The sequence below is a fragment of the Pseudophryne corroboree genome, chromosome 3 (genome assembly GCF_028390025.1).
Source record: "Pseudophryne corroboree isolate aPseCor3 chromosome 3, aPseCor3.hap2, whole genome shotgun sequence".
In the NCBI taxonomy this organism is placed as follows: Eukaryota; Metazoa; Chordata; class Amphibia; order Anura; family Myobatrachidae; genus Pseudophryne; species Pseudophryne corroboree.
The window spans coordinates 658,338,291-658,362,098 of NC_086446.1; the positions used below are offsets into that span (position 1 = coordinate 658,338,291).

The following is a 23,808-nucleotide window of genomic DNA, read 5'->3' on the forward strand; positions in this document are numbered from 1 at the left end:
GGCACACTGCTCCTCCACAGACCCACACTGTTGCAGACCTCCTTACTGATAGCAGGGGGGGGGGGGGGGGGATTTGGCAAATCAGCGGTAGCACCACTGCATATCTATAAGGGATACACATTTTCACACACTGCGCTGTGTTCTGTGTGCTGGTCTCCGTTTTCTCTGTGGCACTCCAGGGGCTCTCTATGGTCTGTGTGGAGGTGTTTTTTCAGGGTACAGTTGTGTTAATATGTCTATTGACATGGTTATGTGTGCTGCTTGTAACTCTACCCTTTCTTCAGCGGGGTCCCTCATGTGTGAACAGTGCTCCTTATCTCCACAGGGACACAGTTCACAGGCACCTGACTGGCTAGATAATTTTAAAAGCATGATTCAGAATGTGAATTCAGAATTAGCTGCAGCTAAAAAGGACAGACAGGTGTTAAAACAGTCTATAGATTGTATGGCTAAAGCAGGAGATACCGGAAAGGATTCTCAGCCCCCTTTGTTGGTTTCACATAAACGCTCACTGCCACAGGTGCTCCAGTCTGATTCTGATCAGCCTGATGTGGATGATGATGATATGGATGAGGACAGCTCTCTGTCCCCGGCGGTGGAGGCCCTCATGCTGTAAGAAAGGTTCTTCACATACCAGATCAGGAAGCAGAACCAGATGAGGAGTTGTACTTTAATGTTAGACCCAAGCTCTCAGCCAATTTTCCTGTGTCTAAGGAATTAAACTCCCTGGCCAGGGAGGCATGGGTAAACCTTGACAAGAAATGTAAAATTCCTCAGAGGTTTTTATCTACTTTTCTCCTCCCAGCTGAGGACAGGAAGGTATGGGAAAAACCCCCATCAGTCGATAAGTCTGTGTCTAGACTGTCTAAGAAATTGGTAATGCCGATGCCAGGGGCTATATATCCCTTAAGACCCTGCTGACCGTAAAATTGAGACCACTCTCAAGGCAGTGTATACGGCAGCAGGCGTAGCACAGTGCCCCACAATAGTTTGTGGGTGGATTTCCAGGGCAGTAGTCAAGTGGTCTGATAATATTATGGATGAGACACTCTGCACCAGGATGAGGTCAGTACTCTGCTGCAACACATTTAGGATGCTGCAAAATTTATGAGCGAGGCTATAAAGGAATTGTGTAAGATAAATTGCCGCACTACTGCTATGGCAGTTTCGGCACGCAGAGCTCTGTGGTTACGTCAATGGTCAGCGGACGCTGATTCCAAAAAGGGTGTAGAAAATCTTCCCTTTACAGGTGATGCCTTGTTTGGGTACAAATTAAATAAATGGATCTCCCAGGCAACGGAGGGTAAGTCTACCTATCTGCCGTCTGCTGTGCCACCTGCTAGACGTTCATACACAGGGCCCTCCTTGCAGTCCTTTCGTGTGACAAGATTCAGAGACAGGGGCTGGGAAGTCTCCACCACTCCGAGAGGATCTCGTGGCAAGTCCCGTAAACCTGCAACTGCTGCATCCCTGGACCAGATCACCGGATCCCCTGCCGCTAAGCCTTCCGCGTGACGGTTGGCCCCAGCAGCAAGGCGACTTTCAGGTAGGTGCTCGCCTTCAACACTTCGCCCTTGGGTGAGGGACCTCATTTTCCAAGGATACCAGCTGGAATTTTCCCCCTGCAAAAGTTACCTTGCAAGAGGCTATTCAAAAACTTTTGCGGACAGGGGTGGTGGTTCTGGTATCTCCTCCGTTACACAACAGGGGTTTTACTCCAGTCTGTTTGTCGTTCCAAAACGAGACGGTTTGGTGCGACCCATCTTAAACCTGAAGTCTCTAAACCCGTATCTGCGGGTGTTCAAATTCAAGATGGAATCCCTGCGGGCAGTGTTGTCCGGCCTGGAGGAGGGGGAATTCCTGGTATCTCTAGATGTCAAGGATGCTTACCTACACATTCCCATGTGGCCCCCTCATCAGGTTTACCTCAGGTTCGCCATCTTGGACAACCATTTCCAGTTTCAGGCCTTGCCCTTTGGCCTGTCCACAGCTTCGAGGGCTTCACCAAAGTCGTTGCGGAGATGCTGCTGCGACTGCCGCATGATGGGAGTCAACATTGTTCTCTACTTGGAATGATCTCCTGATAAAGGCTATGTTCATGAAGCGTCTACTGCACAGCATCGATCTGACGACTCGCCTGCTTACGGATCATGGGTGGATCCTAAATTTTCAGAAATCTCACCTGGAACTGACCCAACGTCTTCAGTACCTGGGAATGATACTGGATACAGTGTCTCAAAAGGTGTTTCTCCCGATTTGACAAGGTCTTGGCTATCCAGGCTATGGTCCGCTCAGTGCTTCGTCCTCGGAAGGTATCCATACATCTTTGCATCCGTTTGCTAGGCAGGATGGTTGCTGCTTACGAGGCAATCCAATACGCCAGATTTCATGCCCAGCCATTTCAGCTGGATCTGCTGGACAAATGGTCGGGGTCCCACCTTCGCATGCATCAGGAAGTGACCTTATCTCCGAAAGCCCGGATTTCTCTATTATGGTGGCTATAAGTTCCTCACCTGGTAGAAGGCAGGAATTTCAATATCTACTCGTGGATTCTACTGACATCGGCTGCCAGTCTCCGGGGTTGGGGAGCTGTGACCCAAGGGGATATCGTCAATTCAGAAATATACTCTGCCGATAAACATCCTGGAACTCAAGGTAATTTACAATGCTCTTCTGCAAGTTTCCCATCTCCTGAAGGATTGGGCGATCCAGGTTCAATCGGACAACGCTGCGGCGGTGGTGTACATAAACCGACAAGGGGGAACAAGACGCAGAGCGGCGATGTGATAAGTGTCAAAAATATTCTGCTGGCCGGAGGCAAATGCAAGGGCCATTTCAGCCATCTTCAATCCAGGAGTGGACAACTGGGAAGCAGACCTCCTCAGCAGACATGACCTTCATCCGGGGGAATGGGGCCTACATCCCCAGGTGTTTCAACAGTTAATTCACCGGTGGAGGCTGTCCGCAGATAGATCTGATGGCTTCTCGTCTCCAAGAGGCTATGCCGTTATTGTTCCAGAATGAGGGATCCGCAGGCTGTAGCAGTGGATGCGCTGATGTCACCATGGATGTACCAGTTTGAGGATCTGTTCCCTCCTCTACCGCTAATCCTTAGGGTTCTAAAAAGACTAAGAAGGGACAGCATTCAAGCAATTCTAATTGCCCCAAATTGGCCTCGACGGGCGTGGTACTCGGACCTCCTATCCATGACTCTGGAGGATTTCTGGCCTCTGCCGCTCCAAAAGGATCTTCTTCAACAAGGTCCGTTTGTCTATCGAGACTTACAGCGGCTACATTTGACGGCTTGGAAGTTGAGAGGGAGATTCTAGCAAGGAAAGGTCTTCCATCCAGGGCTATTTCCACTATGGGCCAGGCCAGGGAGATGGTTACGTCAAAACATTATCATCTTATCTGGAAAAAGTATGTTTCCTGGTGTGAAAGTAGAAAGGTTTCTCCTGTGGAATTTGGAATTGGTCATTTTCTCACTTTTCCTGCAAGCGGGAGTGGATATGGGCCTACGTTTAGGCTCCATCAAAGTACAGATTTCGGCGCTCTCTATATTCTTCCAGAAACAAGTTGCCATGTTGCCGGAAGTACAAACATTCCTAAAAGGCGTTCTTCATATACAACCACCCTTTGTACCTCCCACGGCTCCATGGGATCTCAATGTGGTTCTGTCCTTTCTTCAATCGGACTGGTTGAACTCTTACATAGGGTGTAGTTGAAATTTCTAACCTGGTAGACGGTGATGTTATTGGCATTGGCCAGACTGGTCTCTGAATTGGGGGCCTTATCCTGTCAGAACCCTTATTTGATTTTTCATGAAGACAGGGCGGAACTCAGAACCCGATCTCAGTTTTTGCCAAAAGTGGTTTCAGCTTTTTATGTGAATAAACCCATTGTGGTCCCAGTGTTGTCTGACGCTTCCGTTGGTCCAGAGTCCTTGGATATGGTGAGGGCTCTGAAGGTTTATGTCAAACGGACTGCTCGTCATTGGAAATCTGATTAGCTGTTTGTCCTTTATGATGCCACCAAGATTGGTTGCCCGGCTCGTTGTCTTAGGTTGACCATTCAACAGGCCTATACTTCGGCAGCTCTGCCTTTGCTGACGTCTATTCAGGCCCACTCAACGAGATCGGTGGGCTCTTCCTGGGTGGCTGCCTGGGGTGCGTCGGCCTTACAGTTGTGCCGAGCTGCTACTTGGTCTGGTTCGAAAACGTTTGTGAAATTCTATCAGTTCGACACCTTGGCCAAGGATGACCTTCAGTTTGGTCAGGCAGTTTTACGGGGGTCTCGGCACTCTCCCACCCATTTGGGAGCTTTGGGACTTCCCCATGGTACTAAATTACAGTTTCCCAGTATCCACTAGGACGTTAGACAAAAGGAATTACCGGTAGGTATTCAATTCCTATTATTTTGATGATTTAAGCTAAGGGTGTGTACACACCAGGCGATATCGCGTACTATCCGACCGATTCAGAATAATATCGTCTAGTGTGTACAGTCGATATATCACTTGATGCGCACTCCCGCAGGTCGTCTGCAACGTCGCCCATCGAAACTGCTTGCGGGGGGGCCATGCTGTCGAATGCAGCATGACTGCCACCGTCGCTCCAGACATCGGAAAGTGTGTATGCACTGCCGATGTCGGGTCTCGTCACGGACATCATCGCATTGTATCCACTCTTAATTTTCATAGCATGTCAGAAAATATTTGTTTAATAGAGAACCCATTTGTTTATTCAATAGTAGTGGATGCCTGTAAAAGGTCCTGCCAAGTCTTGAAAAGGTGTAGCAAAAGTCCTCAATGAAAATGACTGCACCCATTATATATTGACACTGAATACATTTTGTACATTAGCATAGTAAATACAAGAATTAGCAGCCTCTACTTAAATAAGATTCATCAGTATTTTTATGCAAAATGTATACTTCAGTGTACTTGGTGCTTATACTGTGCATGGTTTTTGCCTTTTGAAAGGTGTAATTATCCTTGTATAGTAAAGAAAAAAACTAAAGAAAAAATATATGCTGTAGTAATTTAATGGCAGCCACTAAATAGTTGGTATAAATCCAACAAGAAGCTGTACATGAGTCCCATAGATTAAAATATCAGCCACCGTCTCTCCTCCGATGATGTTATTGTTACTTGAAGTTAGTTAGCAGATGTAACCTAAAACAAAACAAAATGGTTCAAGACTTCTGATGTGTGGTATTAACTCCCAATGTCAGATGTGGTCCTAGTGCAGCACTGTATGAATAGAAGTTACACTTTTTCTACCATATATTCACTCACATAAAATATAAAAATGACAGCATTGAAAATACTACTGTAAGACAATCCTGTTCTGTCCAAAAATGCCTACTGAATATAAGCAAAGGTGCGCCTATCATAAATTGCAGGTCCCGGAGACTTGCTTCACAATGATGGCCCTTCCTATAGATGGTAGCATTCGGCAGCACCAAGGATTCAGTCAAGTTTTGCTTGCGCACTATCCGTCATTCTGCTGCCAATCTTTGCTGTTGTAGATTGGTACCACCTACAGCAGAGGGTGTCATTCTGAGGCAAGTGTCTGGGATTTTATGATAAGCGCCAGTTTGCTTATATTTGGCCATTTTTGGAAAGAAAAGGATTGTCTTACAGGGGTGTTTTCCGTGTTGTCATTTTCATTATGTGTAGTGGTGCATGTAGGGGGTTTCTGAGTGTCTAGAGACTTTCTTTGACTGCAGCCAGTCTGACACATACTGTAGCTACGCAGCTGCATAGCACCTAGCAGAGGAGGACACTTAATTAGCTAGGTGCAGAGAGCTGCTGTCATTGCTGAGTGTAATACTGCCAGGTACCACTAGATGTTCCCATTCACATTGCACTATTCACCTTTGCCATAAGTTGGATCTACAGACAACGTCCTGTCAGCCTGTAAGAGAGAGAAATAGGGAATGAAATACAGCTGAGTGTAGGGAGTACACAGAGAGGGGGGGGGGGAGATGTTCACTTCTCTACTACTTCCAAGGTTTGATACAGTTGCAGTAGGATTAATTTCTTTATCATCCACTAGGGGTCACTGGAGTACTCTTGGGATATGGACGGGCGTAGCCGAACAAAGGCACTGAATATTCAAATTTAGGACTCTCCCCCCCTCCATATCCCCAAGTACCTCAGTGTACTTTGCCAGTGTTTTTTCGGTGCTCACAGCATGATCATCGGCTTGTGGCAATGGCCACTTTTCAGAAGATTTTTATTTTTAATTTTTACACTTCCCGTCCCAGTTTCTGGAAAAACTTGGGTCCGGGATGGTGCCGCTGCAAGGCAGCGTATGGCGTGTCGGTCCTCACAAAGAGCACCCTCACAGCCACAGGCGCTATAAGGCAGCGCATGGCGTGTCGGTCCTCACAAAGAGCACCCTCACAGCCATAGGCAGCTGGTTACTGCAAGCTGCACGGAAAACAACTGGACGGAGCTTACAGAAAGAAGCTCCGTCACAGCCAAGATGACTGACAAACTGGACAGAGCTTACATACAGAAGCCCCGTCACAGCCAGCATGAGAAGTCGTCACAAGCTGGACGGAGCTTGCAGCACAAGGTATGGTGGGTCAGGGCGGTCAGCTCACGCTGCCGCCCTGCAGTGTGGGGAAAGTGTTTATTTTATGTTGGCCACAGCGATTACAGCCGCCGCTCATACCGCTGAATATCTCCCTGCACCCGCTCCAGCCGCCGCACTACCTAGCAGCAGAGCGGCCGCACGTCAATCACAGACGCCGGCCGCTCTCCCAGCACTAATACAGCTCAGAGCGGCCGCACGTCAATCAGACGCCGGCCGCTCTCCCAACCCGGCCACCGCTGTACACAGCGCCGCCCGAGCCAGCTACTCGGCAGAACTCCGGAGCACTGCTCAGAGCGGCCGCACGTCAATCACAGACGGCGGCCGCTCTCCCATCGCTAAGACCGGAAGCACAGCTCAGAGCGGCCGCACGTCAATCACAGACGCTGGCCGCTCTCCTGTACACAGCGCCGGCCGAGCCAGCTACTCCGGAGCACAGCTCAGAGCGGCCGCACGTCAATCACAGACGCCGGCCGCTCTCCTGTACACAGCGCCGGCCGAGCCAGCTACTCCGGAGCACAGCTCAGAGCGGCCGCACGTCAATCAGACGCCGGCCGCTCTACCAACGCTGGTACCCGGCCACCGCTGTACACAGCGCCGCCCGAGCCAGCTACTCGGCAGACAGCCAGCGACGCCGTATCATATCCGGTCACTGAGGTCTGAAGTCGCCGCAGCTATACTCTGCGCTCTCCTGCTCTCCTGGCACCGCTGCAGGTAACATGGGGTGGAAGTTACCTTACAAGCAGCGCAGCTGCAAGGGGGGGTGAGGGGGGAGTATATGGCCATAGCAGCAGATATGACAGGCTGCAAGGAGTTAACAAAAGTGTTAAGCAGTTAATAGCCTATCATAACCTAAGGGTTTCTGTTAAGACTGCAATATAATACATTCACTGCAGGCTGGATTTATAGTAACTGGAGGTTAACTAAGTGTATGGTTAACTAAGTGTATGTGTTTACTGTATAATAGATCTGTAATAACATATACGCTATATATATTAACTGTATAAAAGGCTATTAAGGCTATAAATTGCCTGTACTGTGAATTTCAGGGAAAGCAAAACGGCCATTTTAATTATTGCTGTTTTTCCAGCTTATAATTCCTGAACATTCCGGCCATACACCTTTACTCCACAAGGAGGCGCAGGGGTGTTGGTGGGAATTTTTAGTTCAAGATAATTCTAGAACATTCCTGCCCTACATCTCTAAGCCACCAGAAGGCGCAGGGGTGTTAGTAGGAATTTGCTTCGGGTTTCATATGCCAATATGAACTGTTTTTCACATAAAGAATACTTTAGGTTCCTAAGGATTTCCGTACAGAGAAATAACCATGAGTTTCATATAAATATGCAGTTCAGCAATAACATATATATATATATATATATATATATATATATGCCATATAATAATTTCATTAAGTCGTGCAAGTGTCTGTCTGTTGCCTATTATGGTGTCTGTCTACATAGCAAGTAAGGCTATAGTGCAGACTAAAAATACTTTTATAAAATTGGCAATTCAAATTAAAAGAGCAGTAATCGAAGTCGGAATTACTCCGCCAGCTCTAACAAAAGACAGTCTTTCCAAAGGGCTAATTTTCCTTTGGCTACCAGAGTGTTTATTTCACTGGTCTTATAATTTAATGCACGATTCTATGTCAATCTCACACCGATAAATACGAGTGAGAACGGTACAGTAGTCCAGCACTCAGATAGTGCGGGGTTTTGGATAACTATACATATTCGTTGCCAAAAGGACGCGATCCGTCATGGGTTGATGAGTTTCTGTCAAACATTATAAAAACCCAGGATACATTTGGGTCACTAGAATCTATGTATGAAACCATGCCGATCACTGTTAAAAGAAGCGGCAGAGTATAGCTGAAAAGCTTCTGCTAACGCCGGTTATTTTCATTGTCGCTAGTTAAGCGCGACAAGGCCAGAGCTTGGTTGCTCCTAAATTTGATATACTTGTAACGGCATTTTTATTCCTTTATATTCAGCCATTACCGCATACAGTATACTTGTTACGGCGTTTTATCCCTTTATACAAAAACAGTCACGCCTTGTAACGACAGGACGTTACAGTCAGCAAGCCAGTGGTTTGATGACCTCTTTTACAATTGTGGAAGCGCGTCTTTACATGTTACATTTGCGAGGTTTCATGACTTCAACTTATATATGTCAGCTGTTTACAGCTTAAAGACAAAATTGCCTCTGTTGAACGGTTTGGCAGGTTGTCATTTAGTCTTTGCTGGTTTATAAACCAGGCAATAGTACGCCAACAGAGTCACAGTTACTTATTCCCCTCTGTTTGAGCAAAATCAAACAGCTCCGTTGCAATATCAATCAGCAAGTCATTTACTACAGTTAGAAAATGGATTTTCTGCAGTTAGTTTTTGCTTATTGAAGCCACAAAATTGTATAATTGCTTTTGATCTTCACAATGCGTATTTACCCAGTCCGGTTTTTTCATCACAGGTTCTAGCGTTTGCAAATCGCCACAACCATTAACATTTCATTTCTACCGTTGCTTACCGCTTCCGGTATTTGCTACAGTGATGTTGGAATGATAGCTCATCTCACATAAGAACTATGTATTAACAAAGTTCCTCTAACGTGCGCTACTAAGGTATACTACAGTAGCAGATTAAGTTTGAAAACAATCACATCTAAGTCTGTCTAAACGATGTCAATTCCTAGGTAAGATTATAAATACGGTAAATCAACGACTTTTACCTACTACACCAGCAAGAACGAAAGTACACGCACACTAGCGGTACATTGGTGTATTTACTTATTAAGAATAAGATGTGTTTTCAATTTAGTTCGCCACCCTTCACTCGCTTGTCCCACAGAGGGACAAGGGTGCGTATACTCTAGACGACAGTCACAGAGAGTCAGGATTTGTAGTTAAAATCAACGCAAAGGTTCTAAAACACGACAGATTGCGGTCGATAAATGTACTAGAACTCTGTGCATTTTACAATGCAAGAGATAAATGTCCTTGAACATTTTACAATGCAATAAATAATTCGCTTTCAGTCTGACCAAGGATAGACTCTGGTTTTCTCTTCAGAACGAATAAATCTTTCACTTTTTACTAAAGATTTCCGTGGAGAGGAACAACCGTGAGTTTCATGTAATTTAATTTTGTTTGTTTTTTTCATGCCTGGCTCACGCTGCCCTTAAGCAGTCAAACAAAGCAACGGCAGTTGCATACTCAACAGTGAGAACCAATAAGCCGCATGGCAAGGCGGTAGGTAACTCAAATCTTCAATGGCTCAGAACGCTATTATGTGAAAATGTCAAAAGATCAATCCGTGAGTGGACATCTGTTAGACAGACGATCTCACCCGTCAGGGTTTGGATCTTAAAAACTGGACATTAAATCCACAGGTGTTTCAGATGTAAGTCCACAGAAGGGGGTTACCCTCAAGTATACATGAGGGCATCTCGCCACAATTACAAAAGCTCAGTATGTGTACATCACATTCATGGGGTTATTCAGCATCGTGTATTTGGCTCCACCATTTTCCGCTTCTTTCTTCGTTGCCAAAACGGATCAGAAGACAGTTCGTCACAGTCATACTGGTGGTATCTCATGGGTTTCAGAGAAGTTTGCTTCTCGAATTTTCAAGGAATACTTGCACACGATCTTGGCCCGCTCATAATACGTCCAACCTGTTACATCAGGGAACGTTCTTTTACCCATAGTTACCTAGGTACCTATTATCTATGTACCGCAGCTGCGGTTGACGGGGTGAGGGTTCAGACCGCCCTCTTAAAAAAATAGAGCATTACAGTATCGGTTATACCAACCATGTTACGAAATAGTAAGCCGCTTAAGGCAGCTCATTATTAAAAATTTTAAAAATTTTCGTGTGCTTACATAAGTTGTAAACTTCGGAAGTTTCCAACATCATCCTTCAAGTTACCCGTATTCTGTTAAACGGGATGGGATGGAAAACTGCGTTCATCTGCACTAAGAGTGCAGGTATCTGTGTGGTAAACTTATTTTCAAAGCGTTTGCCTCTAGTTGCGTCTGTAAACATCTTTCTACAAGGTGTCACCAAAGTTCAGACTCTAGTTATCCCACCTACAGCGCCAGGCGATTTCAGGTTGGGTTCAGATTTTCTTACAGTTTCATATTTTGGAACCCTTTCAACAAATGGGGATTAAGTTCTCACTTTGGAAAACATTTTTCTTCTAGCCTTGGTTTCGGCAAGGGTGCTTCGGCAAGGATTTTGTTTTCATATTTGGGTGCCTTGTATTCCAAGCCACCGTATTTGCGTTTCTCATGACAAAGCAGATCTTCGGACGAAAACCGCTTTCGTATTCTTCACATCAATATACCAATAGTGGTTCCTGTGGGGACAGCACATTCTAAAATTCTGAATGTGGTACAAGCGTTACGCGTTTATATATGTACCAAACGACTACAGTACGTGATATGAATACGTTGTTTGTTCTATATGATATTGCAAACTGGGGTTAGCCAGTTTCTCAGCAGACATTATCCAGTTGGATAATAATAATGACTACAAGTCAGGCTTACGTTACGGCTAAGTTACAATCGCCTACGTCAGTGATAGTTCATCCCACAGGTTCTGTGGGAATGTCAGACCCAGCGGGTCGTGGAGCGTCTACGACGCGGCTACATAGCCTTCAGTGCACCACGTTTGTGCACTTTTACATATGAATGGTGAAGCCATCAGCATCTAGCTTTGGCTGCCTACTGTTACAAGTATCAAACAGCTCTCCCGCCCACGAGGGAAGCTTTGGTACGTCCCAAGAGTACTCCAGTGACCCCTAGTGGATGATAAAGAAAATAGGATTTTGGTACTTACCAGGTAAATCCTTTTCTTTGAATCCATAGGGGGCACTGGACGCCCACCCAGAGCAGTTTTACCTGGGTTGTTTTAAGCTCAAGGGAGCTTAGGGTAACAAATTTTACTTAATTGATATTAAGCTCAAGGAGCTTATGGTAACACATTTTCACCGATGGGTTCAAATTATAAAGGGCTATCGGTTATGGTGTCAACTGTTTAGTTGACAATATGGTTATGGGTCAACATTGTTGTTGTCCGTTATGTTATAGGGATTCTCCATTGTCAACCTCTTTATATCCTGTTCGCTCAGTAAAAAACACTGGCAAAGTACACTGAGGTACTTGGGGATATGGAGGGGGGGAGAGTCCTAAATTTGAATATTCAGTGCCTTTGTTCGGCTACGCCCGTCCATATCCCAAGAGTACTCCAGTGCCCCCTATGGATTCAAAGAAAAGGATTTACCTGGTAAGTACCAAAATCCTATTTTCTCCTTTTCCACATATAATGCTGTGGATACTATTGTTTGGAGAAAATATCATGTGACAGAGGTGAGTCTTAAACCAATTTGTTTTTAGTTTCATATGCAAGCTAACTTCTAGTTCAAGCAAGAATAGTGACAACGGAGGAGAGTTGTTGGCTAATATTCTAATCTGTGGGACTTGCACATAGCTTCTTGTTGGATTTATACACCCAATGTGCAAATTTAGTGACTGTCATTGATTTACTACAATATATTTGTTTCATTTGTGTGTCTTTTATGTACAAGGACATTATCTTTCAAAAAGAGGAAACCCTGCTCAGGATAAGCGCCAAGTAGACTTGCAGATGTGCCCTCACACACACATTCTCAATACTCCATGCCTGACACGAGTGAGCTGCAGTGTAGTATAGAGACTGTTTTGTTTTGCATCTTATTCACATTGCAGAGACAGCGAAACACCACTCAATCTGTACTAGAGATATTAAATATGTACACAGTCGCAGAGGAAAGCACAATGGAACTTGAAAAAGCCACGGTCGCTGCATTGTAGCACTTCATATACAAATTCAGACTCGGTGTCGCATATGAAATTAATCAGTGCAGTCTCAGTAATAAGTTTTCTCTATCGTCCTAGTGGATGCTGGGGTTCCTGAAAGGACCATGGGGAATAGCGGCTCCGCAGGAGACAGGGCACAAAAAGTAAAGCTTTTCCAGATCAGGTGGTGTGCACTGGCTCCTCCCCCTATGACCCTCCTCCAGACTCCAGTTAGATTTTTGTGCCCGGCCGAGAAGGGTGCAATCTAGGTGGCTCTCCTAAAGAGCTGCTTAGAAAAAGTTTAGCTTAGGTTTTTTATTTTACAGTGAGTCCTGCTGGCAACAGGATCACTGCAACGAGGGACTGAGGGGAGAAGAAGTGAACTCACCTGCGTGCAGGATGGATTGGCTTCTTGGCTACTGGACATCAGCTCCAGAGGGACGATCACAGGTACAGCCTGGATGGTCACCGGAGCCGCGCCGCCGGCCCCCTTGCAGATGCTGAAGTCAGAAGAGGTCCAGAATCGGCGGCTGAAGACTCCTGCAGTCTTCTAAAGGTAGCGCACAGCACTGCAGCTGTGCGCCATTTTCCTCTCAGCACACTTCACACGCAGTCACTGAGGGTGCAGGGCGCTGGGGGGGGGCGCCCTGGGAGGCAAATGTAACCTATATAAAGGCTAAAAATACCTCACATATAGCCCCCAGAGGCTATATGGAGATATTTAACCCCTGCCTGGATTCACTAAATAGCGGGAGACGAGCCCGCCAAAAAAGGGGCGGGGCCTATCTCCTCAGCACACGGCGCCATTTCCTCTCACAGCTCCGCTGGTCAGGACGGCTCCCAGGTCTCTCCCCTGCACTGCACTACAGAAACAGGGTAAAACAGAGAGGGGGGGCAAATTTATGGCGATATTTTGATATATATAAAGCAGCTATAAGGGAGCACTTATTATAAGGCTATCCCTGTTATATATATAGCGCTTTTGGTGTGTGCTGGCAAACTCTCCCTCTGTCTCCCCAAAGGGCTAGTGGGTCCTGTCTTCGTTAGGAGCATTCCCTGTGCGTCTGCTGTGTGTCGGTACGTGTGTGTCGACATGTATGAGGACGATATTGGTGTGGAGGCGGAGCAATTGCCAAATATGAGGATGTCACCCCCTAGGGAGTCGACACCAGAATGGATGCCTTTATTTATGGAACTACGGGATAGTGTCAACACGCTAAAGCAGTCGTTTGACGACATGAGACGGCCGGACAATCAATTAGTGCCTGTCCAGGCGACTCAAACACCGTCAGGGGCTGTGAAACGCCCTTTGCCTCAGTCGGTCGACACAGACCCAGACACAGGCACTGACTCCAGTGGTGACGGTGACGAATCAACCGTATTTTCCAGTAGGGCCACACGTTATATGATTTTGGCAATGAAGGAGGCGTTACATTTAGCTGATACTACAGGTACCACTAAACAGGGTATTATGTGGGGTGTGAAAAAACTACCTATAGTTTTTCCTGAATCAGAAGAATTAAATGACGTGTGTAATGAAGCGTGGGTTGCCCCTGATAAAAAGCTGATAATTTCAAAGAAATTATTGGCATTATACCCTTTCCCGCCAGAGGTTAGGGAGCGCTGGGAAACACCTCCTAGGGTGGACAAGGCGCTAACACGCTTATCTAAACAAGTGGCGTTACCCTCTCCTGAGACGGCCGCACTTAAAGATCCATCAGATAGGAGGATGGAAAATATCCAAAAAAGTATATACACACATGCAGGTGTTATACTACGACCAGCTATAGCGACTGCCTGGATGTGCAGTGCTGGGGTAGTTTGGTCAGAGTCCCTGATTGAAAATATTGATACCCTGGACAGGGACAATATTTTACTGTCGTTAGAACAAATAAAGGATGCATTTCTTTATATGCGTGATGCACAGAGGGATATCTGCACACTGGCATCACGGGTAAGTGCTATGTCCATTTCGGCCAGAAGAGCTTTATGGACGCGACAGTGGACAGGCGATGCGGATTCAAAACGGCATATGGAAGTTTTGCCGTATAAAGGGGAGGAGTTATTTGGAGTCGGTCTATCAGATTTGGTGGCCACGGCTACAGCCGGGAAATCCACCTTTCTACCTCAAGTCACTCCCCAACAGAAAAAGGCACCGACTTTTCAACCGCAGCCCTTTCGTTCCTTTAAAAATAAGAGAGCAAAGGGCTATTCATATCTGCCACGAGGCAGAGGTCGAGGGAAGAGACAGCAACAGGCAGCTCCTTCCCAGGAACAGAAGCCCTCCCCGGCTTCTACAAAAGCCTCAGCATGACGCTGGGGCTTCTCAAGCGGACTCGGGGACGGTGGGCGGTCGTCTCAAAAATTACAGCGCGCAGTGGGCTCACTCGCAGGTAGATCCCTGGATCCTGCAGATAATATCTCAGGGGTACAGGTTGGAATTAGAGACAGATCCACCTCGCCGTTTCCTGAAGTCTGCTTTACCAACGTCCCCCTCCGAAAGGGAGACGGTTTTGGAAGCCATTCACAAGCTGTACTCTCAGCAGGTGATAGTCAAGGTACCTCTTCTACAACAAGGGAAGGGGTATTATTCCACTCTATTTGTGGTACCGAAGCCGGATGGCTCGGTAAGGCCTATTCTAAATCTGAAGTCCTTGAACCTGTACATAAAGAAGTTCAAGTTCAAGATGGAGTCACTCAGAGCAGTGATAGCGAACCTGGAAGAAGGGGACTTTATGGTATCCTTGGACATCAAGGATGCGTATCTCCACGTTCCAATTTACCCCTCACACCAGGGGTACCTCAGGTTCGTTGTACAAAACTGTCACTATCAGTTTCAGACGCTGCCGTTCGGATTGTCCACGGCACCTCGGGTCTTTACAAAGGTAATGGCCGAGATGATGATTCTTCTTCGAAGAAAAGGCATATTAATTATCCCATACTTGGACGATCTCCTAATAAGGGTAAGGTCCAGAGAACAGCTAGAGATGGGATTAGCACTGTCTCAAGAAGTGCTAAAACAGCACGGGTGGATTCTAAATATTCCAAAATCACAGTTAATGCCGACAACTCGTCTGCTGTTCCTAGGGATGATTCTGGACACGGTTCAGAAAAAGGTTTTTCTCCCGGAGGAAAAAGCCAAGGAGTTATCCGAGCTTGTCAGGAACCTCCTAAAACCAGGAAAGGTGTCTGTACATCAATGCACAAGAGTCCTGGGAAAAATGGTGGCTTCTTACGAAGCAATTCCATTCGGCAGATTCCACGCAAGAATTTTCCAAAGGGATCTGTTGGACAAATGGTCAGGGTCGCATCTTCAGATGCACCTGCGGATAACCCTGTCTCCAAGGACAAGGGTGTCTCTTCTGTGGTGGTTGCAGAGTGCTCATCTATTGGAGGGCCGCAGATTCGGCATACAGGATTGGATCCTGGTGACCACGGACGCCAGCCTGAGAGGCTGGGGAGCAGTCACACAAGGAAGAAACTTCCAGGGAGTATGGACGAGCCTGGAAACGTCTCTTCACATAAACATTCTGGAACTAAGAGCAATATACAATGCTCTAAGCCAGGCAGAACCTCTGCTTCAGGGAAAACCGGTGTTGATCCAGTCGGACAACATCACGGCAGTCGCCCATGTGAACAGACAGGGCGGCACAAGAAGCAGGAGTGCAATGGCAGAAGCTGCAAGGATTCTTCGCTGGGCAGAGAATCATGTGATAGCACTGTCAGCAGTGTTCATCCCGGGAGTGGACAACTGGGAAGTAGACTTCCTCAGCAGACACGATCTTCACCCGGGAGAGTGGGGACTTCATCCAGATGTCTTCCACATGCTGGTAACCCGTTGGGAAAGACCAATGGTGGACATGATGGCGTCTCGCCTCAACAAAAAACTGGACAGGTATTGCGCCAGGTCAAGAGATCCGCAGGCAATAGCTGTGGACGCGCTGGTAACGACTTGGGTGTACCAGTCGGTGTATGTGTTTCCTCCTCTGCCTCTCATACCAAAAGTATTGAGAATTATACGGCAAAGAGGCGTAAGAACGATACTAGTGGTTCCGGATTGGCCAAGAAGGACTTGGTACCCGGAACTTCAAGAGATGATCACGGAAGATCCGTGGCCTCTACCTCTAAGGAGGGACTTGCTTCAGCAGGGTCCCTGTCTGTTTCAAGACTTACCGCGGCTGCGTTTGACGGCATGGCGGTTGAACGCCGGATCCTAAAGGAAAAAGGCATGCCGGAAGAAGTCATTCCTACTTTGATTAAAGCAAGGAAGGAAGTAACCGTGCAACATTATCACCGAATTTGGCGAAAATATGTTGCGTGGTGCGAAGATCGGAGTGCTCCGACGGAGGAATTTCAACTGGGTCGATTCCTACATTTCCTGCAATCAGGATTGTCTATGGGTCTCAAATTGGGATCTATTAAGGTTCAAATTTCGGCCCTGTCGATTTTCTTTCAAAAAGAATTGGCTTCAGTCCCTGAAGTCCAGACCTTTGTTAAGGGAGTGCTACATATACAGCCTCCTGTGGTGCCTCCAGTGGCACCGTGGGATCTCAATGTGGTTTTGGACTTTCTAAAATCTCATTGGTTTGAACCACTAAAAAAGGTGGATTTGAAATATCTCACATGGAAAGTGACCATGCTTCTAGCCCTGGCTTCGGCCAGGAGAGTGTCAGAACTGGCAGCTTTATCTTACAAAAGCCCATATCTGATTTTCCATTCGGACAGGGCAGAACTGCGGACTCGTCCGCATTTTCTCCCTAAGGTGGTGTCAGCATTTCATCTGAACCAGCCTATTGTAGTGCCTGCGGCTACAAGTGACTTGGAGGACTCCAAGTTACTGGACGTTGTCAGAGCATTAAATATATATATTGCAAGGACAGCTGGAGTCAGAAAATCTGACTCGTTGTTTATATTGTATGCACCCAACAAGATGGGTGCTCCTGCGTCTAAGCAGACGATTGCTCGTTGGATCTGTAGCACAATCCAACTTGCACATTCTGTGGCAGGCCAGCCACAGCCTAAATCTGTAAAGGCCCACTCCACAAGGAAGGTGGGCTCATCTTGGGCGGCTGCCCGAGGGGTCTCGGCATTACAACTTTGCCGAGCAGCTACGTGGTCAGGGGAGAACACGTTTGTAAAATTTTACAAATTTGATACTCTGGCTAAGGAGGACCTGGAGTTCTCTCATTCGGTGCTACAGAGTCATCCGCACTCTCCCGCCCGTTTGGGAGCTTTGGTATAATCCCCATGGTCCTTTCAGGAACCCCAGCATCCACTAGGACGATAGAGAAAATAAGATTTTACTTACCGATAAATCTATTTCTCGGAGTCCGTAGTGGATGCTGGGCGCCCATCCCAAGTGCGGATTATCTGCAATAATTGTACATAGTTATTGTTAACTAATTCGGGTTATTGTTGAAGGAAGCCATCTTTCAGAGGCTCCGCTGTTATCATACTGTTAACTGGGTTTAGATCACAAGTTGTACGGTGTGATTGGTGTGGCTGGTATGAGTCTTACCCGGGATTCAAAATCCTCCCTTATTGTGTACGCTCGTCCGGGCACAGTACCTAACTGGAGTCTGGAGGAGGGTCATAGGGGGAGGAGCCAGTGCACACCACCTGATCTGGAAAAGCTTTACTTTTTGTGCCCTGTCTCCTGCGGAGCCGCTATTCCCCATGGTCCTTTCAGGAACCCCAGCATCCACTACGGACTCCGAGAAATAGATTTATCGGTAAGTAAAATCTTATTGTATCACACTGCAAAGGAAGCTTAAATAACATCTGATTACAAAGTTACAGATAAAAATTAGTTCTGTCTCTTTTTCTTCTTTATGGTCCATTGTCTCCACAAAGTTACCTTGGGGTGTGATGACGGAGACCTGGATTCAGGCACCGAACACTTAAGGTTTTCAAGCTCCCAGGATGCACTGGACTCCTCTCCCCTCATACCCCACCCACAGCTCAGGCTCTTCAGTTTTTGTTTGGTTCCGGCAGGAGTTGGTCACCGATTTACAGTGGGGCTGTATGCTGCAGCCCAATGCTTTTTACTTTTAAGTTTTTTCTTTTTTTACACTAAGCAGGCAGCACTAGGCAGTCCCTTGGACACCAGCGCTACTGCTCCATCACCCCCACCGGCAGTTCATGGCATGCCTTGGGACTTCCAGGGTATAGATTACTATGAGAGAAGACTTTATACAGGCCAGGGAACCAGTGGTGGATGTCAGCAAGGTGAGGCAGCACTTCCTCAGCGTCACTTCACCCAGCCCAGGGCGCCTGTCAACTGAGGTCTTCCCGCCCTGGGCTCTCCTCCTTCACCCTCCTTCCTCACAGAGACGCAGGGCAGCTATTATAAGAGCTCTGCGGGTCTCCAGGAAAGCTGAGTTTGGTCTCCCTGTGTACCTCTCCTTGGAGTCAGGTTATAGACAGCACTGCTTCCTACTAGGTCTAATAGCTGGATAGTTGATATCAGTGCCCACTGCAGTTAAGTTGTATTTTTTGCATTGTATGTGACTAATGCTAGCTCTGCTGTCTGTACTTTTCTTTCTGTACATTATTTTGCTTTCCCTATACTTTTCATTCTACAGTAACTCTTTGATACTGGTGTGTACAGGGTTCACTTTGCCCACATTGCAAGTTATTTGTGAAGGCTTATTATCACATACTGTTCTCGGTTACACACTGAAAATTACCATATTGTATGTTTACTCTCCTTGCAGTTATGTCTAACAAAGGCAAGGCAACTAAACAGACTGGGGCCCTTACACAAGTGTCATGTAAGACCTGTTCAATGGAGGTTTTACCTCAGGATTTATTGCAAGACGGTCAGTGCACCTCTTGTTCTGTATACCTGGGCTCAGTAGTTCCCCCAGTGCCAGCACAGGACCTTCCATGGGTCATTTTCTCACATGCTGGCTAAAATTGCTGACCATGTTGCAGCCCCATCTGTATACCCCCCCCCCCCCTTCTCCCTCCCCCCTCCCCCACATGGGTCTACCACAGCAATTTCAACCTATTTATCAGCCTATTACTGTCCCTCCTCCCTGGTTGGACATGTTTTCTAACTCTGGAACGAGTCTCGCAGCTTTATCTGGTGCGTTCCATAATATATTGCAGGGCCAGGTAACACTACCTACACCTACTGCCACCATGCGTACAGTGCCATCCTCACAGTCTACACCACTCTCAGATTCTGAGGACTCTTCTGCTGAAACAGATAATACTGATCTCTCTGAGGCTGACTCCCACTGCGGAGGAAGAGGTGCAATCTAAATTTAATGTAGCTGCTTTAGTTAGGGTGATTAAATTCTCACTCCAGCTAGAAGATACAAGCTGGAGTATCATAAACTCAGCCTTCGGATCAATGTCCTGGAACTTCGGGCAGTTTACCGGGCCCTCCAGATGACTCAGGACTTTCTTCACGGCTCTCCAGTGCAAGTACAGTCGGACAGCGCTGCAGAAGTGGCTTCTATCAATCGGCAGGGGGACACTCTCAGTGCCGCTGCCATGCAGGAAGTAGCTCAGATTCTTGCCCTGGAATAACACCACCTTCCGACCATCTCCGTGATCATCATCTCGGGGGGTCCTCCACTGTGAAGCAAATTTTCTCGGTCATAAGGATTTGCACGCCGGAGAGGAGTCTCTACACCCAGATGTCTTTCAACTTCTGGTGAACAAATGGGGACTACCGGACGTGGACCTCATGGCCTCCAGACACAACCACAAGGTACCCGTGTATGGGTCCAGGACAAGGGATCCAGGTGCAACCTTTGTGGACGCCCTAACAGTCCTGTGGTACTTTCATCTGGCATATCTCTTTTGTATCTCTCCTTCCCAGAGTGCTACGCAAATCATAGAGGAAGGCGACAAGGCCCAGACGCCATTGTTTGACGGATTTCAAATCCCTCTCCATAGACGTGCCCTTCCCACTTCCTCTTCGACCAGTCCTCTTGTCTCAAGGTCCCGGTTTACACCCGGACCTTGCTCACGTGTCTTTGACAGTGCGGCTTTTGAGTCATCCATCCTAAGGGATAAGAGTTTTTCCAGTTCGGTTATTCAAACTATGCTTTATGATTGGAAACCACCATCAGCTTGCATATAATACCGTATATGGCACTCTTTCAGTGGTGTGCTCATTGACACTATGATCCTCTGGTGTTTTGGATTTGGCCTTCACATGGGCCTATGCCTTGCTTCTCTTAAGATCCAGGTCTCAGCTCTGTCCTTCTGGTTCCAGAAAAGATTTGCTACCTTGCCCAGATGTACGTACAGGCAAGGAGGTATTCCGGATTCAGTCTCCCTTTGTTCCTCCAATAACTTCTTGGAATTTGTCCTTGGTTCTTTGGGCCTTACTTCAAATGGTTGACTGCAAAGACTCTCTTCCTCAGGGCCATTGCTTCAGCCTGCAGAGTCTCTGACTTAGGGGCACTCACCTGCTGCACCCCTCCCCCTTTGATTTTTCATAACGACAGATCTGTCCTTCCGACTAAGTAGGGATACCTTCCCAAGGTAGTATCCAAGTTCCATATGAACAAGGAAATTGTGGTACTGGCCTTCCATACACCTGGCTTTTCACCTGATGAAGCTTTTTTTGTCTGTGGTCCGTGCTCTAATGATCTACGTGGACCGTAATAGTTCCATTAGGATAACGAATTCTTTGATCGTCCTCTATGGATTCCACAAGCATGGCTGGCAGCCAATAAACAAACTTTGGCTCATTGGCTCCGCATGACCATCTCCAGGGCTTACACGCAAGTTAATCTTCCAGTACAAAGTACAGTCTCTGCTCACTTTACTCACTCTGTGGGACCCTCGTGGGCAGCCCGCCGTGGCGTGTCTGTTGAACAACTAGCCAATACTTCTAGCTTCAATGGGTTACTCTTCCCCATCTCCTGATTGTGAGAATGTGTGTACTATCCTTCCTTCTCTCCTCTTCAGCTTCTACTTTGGGCTTGTTAACTAAAACTGAAGGGCCTGAGCTGTAGGCTGGGTATGAGGGTAGAGGAGTCCAGTGCCTCCCGGGAGTTTGAAAAGCTTAACTGTTCGGTGCCTGAATCCTGGTCTCCACCATCATACCCCAATATAACCCTATGGATCCTATGGACCTCAAAGAAAAAAAGTTAACAAAGGTCAGTTTACCATACTGTAACTCTTATTTTTCATATTGGGAAAAGTAAGAATATTCCTAAAATTTATAATATAATGTGTGTATTTTTCATGTTCCATTTTAACAGCCAAGTTGTAATCTTGGGTTTATCTTTAAATTATGTAAGAATTTTCAGGGAATGAAAATGAAACTCCAGAAGAGAAAGTTCTCCCTTTTCATAGGCATATTTTTTAACGCTTGGAGAGTGTAAAGTGTAGAGAGATAAAGTACCAACCAATCAGCTTCTAACTGCCATGTTACAGCCTGTGTTTGTAACATGGCAGTTAGGAGATAATTGGGTGTTAATGTATCTCTCTCCAAGCATTTCTGCATATGCCCAGCAATGTAAAGGGTACATTCAGAGAGATCAGTGCTTAAATTCTAAGCAATCTGACTAAACTGCTTAGAACTTAAGCACGGATCTCTCCGTGTGTATCCCCTATAGCGATGTGCGGCCCCGCGTGTCGCTATCGCCGGTGCTAGAGTGGCCTGCATGCTCTCTCCCCATGTGTACGGGGCTTAATATACTTTATCTCACCTTTTCTTGTAGGTGAACAATGGCTGGGACCAGTGCCTCAAAAATCCAAACTGTGACACAGCAAAGAGAAGAAGCCAACTACGTACTCAAGCTGAGACCTACTGAGCGGATAATTCTGCAATAATATGTTGCCTAAGTACATCTTTATGTGATGTACAGGTATTTTAGCAAAAACAATGTATAATTGGCTTAAAGCCACCAGTAAATTAATTAAGCCTATGCAGTATTTTTACATTTGAATTATAGATCACAAAGATGGATCACAGGTTAAGTCTGGTGTTCAGCCAATAAAGTTTAGGAATGTCTGTTAAAGTTATAACTGCCACCAATCCTGTCTTGGCTAATAAATTCAGTCTGCATAGTTTGATTATTGACTTTTCTGTGATTTTATATTAAATTACACCATTGTTGATCATATCAGGTTTCGCTGGGTAGCGAAACCTGATATAGAACTACACATTCTCTGCTTTGCATATGTCCACCCAGTGGCAGCTCCAGAGGTAGGGCTGCAGCACAATCTAGAATTCAGATAGGGAGCCACACCAACTTCCAGTGAGCCCCATCCGGCAATGTTTGGCTGCATTTGAGGTGGCAGTTGGTGTGACTTTAAAGTTTGGACTGTGCTGAAGCCCCACCTCTGGAGTCACCGCTGGATCTGTGGGGGTGGGTGTATGAGACCCCTTAACTAATTCCAGCTGTTGTACCGTGGCACATCCTGGGGTGGGATCATTTAGTGGACCGGGACATTTTTTGGATTGCCTCAATGAGCTACCATTCTTATATAATAAATGTATTGGTTATCTATGTAGGGAATACTGTGCTCTACTGTCTTTTGTTTCAATATAGAAAAAAATGAATATGGGAAAGGGGGAGAGTTATTGATAGAAATATAAAGGGGGAGATTCAATTGTTTGAAAAGTCATTTGGGTGTCTGTCTATTCCTATCTAATAGACAGGAAAAAACAGACACCCAACCGGCTTTTCAAACATTTGAATTCCTCCCAAAGAATATATAGGTATTCGGTAGACAAAACGATGCCTACTAGCTAGGGTTTGGAAAGTGGGGAAAAATATCGTTAGCAGGGGAAAAAGAGGGAAGAGAGATGACAGATGATATATCTGTAGTTCCCAGAGCGCAACCCAGCAATGTTGGCAGCTGAAGCTCATTGGGTTCTACTGCAGCCCTTGGCCTTCTAGGACTCCCAGAAGGCTGTGCTGTTTCTGGGGTTTATTAGAAAGTCTCCAGTGCTGCTGGTAGGACTTTAAGCACTGCTGTTTTATCCTTTCGCTGAAGACTGGACATTAGAACACCAGGTGACTGGAATTTATGCCCAAAAGTGTTTTAAATAGACTCCCAAAGAAGGGGATCCAATCACACAAGTTTTCAAGGGCATCTAAACAAATATATGTTATGGTAAGAACTTACCGTTGATAACGGAATTTCTCCTATGTCCACAGGTTTCCACAGGATAACATTGGGATATGCTGGAGCGTCAGCGGATTGGCACCAAATCGATCACGAGCTTTGTGGCCTCCCAGGATGCACCGGGCTTGTCCATATAATCCCGCCCACCGACTGAATCAAATCCGTTGTTTCCAAAGCATTTAGGCAGGAGCATTATGTAGAACCCTATTCAGGCGAGAAGAACACACATGCACACCCTTCCACCCAAGAGGGAAGTGGT

The 23,808-nt window shown here is 46.4% G+C and overlaps 1 protein-coding gene and 1 non-coding gene across 2 annotated transcripts in view; both read left to right on the plus strand.

Moving 5' to 3' along the window:
• GSTK1 (glutathione S-transferase kappa 1) overlaps positions 1-22,490 on the plus strand; it is a 119,938-nt gene extending 97,448 nt beyond the window's left edge. Inside the window, exon 8 of the mRNA XM_063961827.1 lies at positions 22,136-22,490. Coding sequence (XP_063817897.1) covers positions 22,136-22,179 — 44 coding nt within the window. The 3' untranslated portion in view covers positions 22,180-22,490. The remainder of the gene's footprint in view (positions 1-22,135) is intronic.
• On the plus strand, positions 9,654-9,769 carry LOC134899898 (U5 spliceosomal RNA). The gene has a single exon (XR_010173444.1). It is a non-coding gene; the product is annotated as a U5 spliceosomal RNA (small nuclear RNA).
• Positions 22,491-23,808: the final 1,318 nt, after the last annotated feature.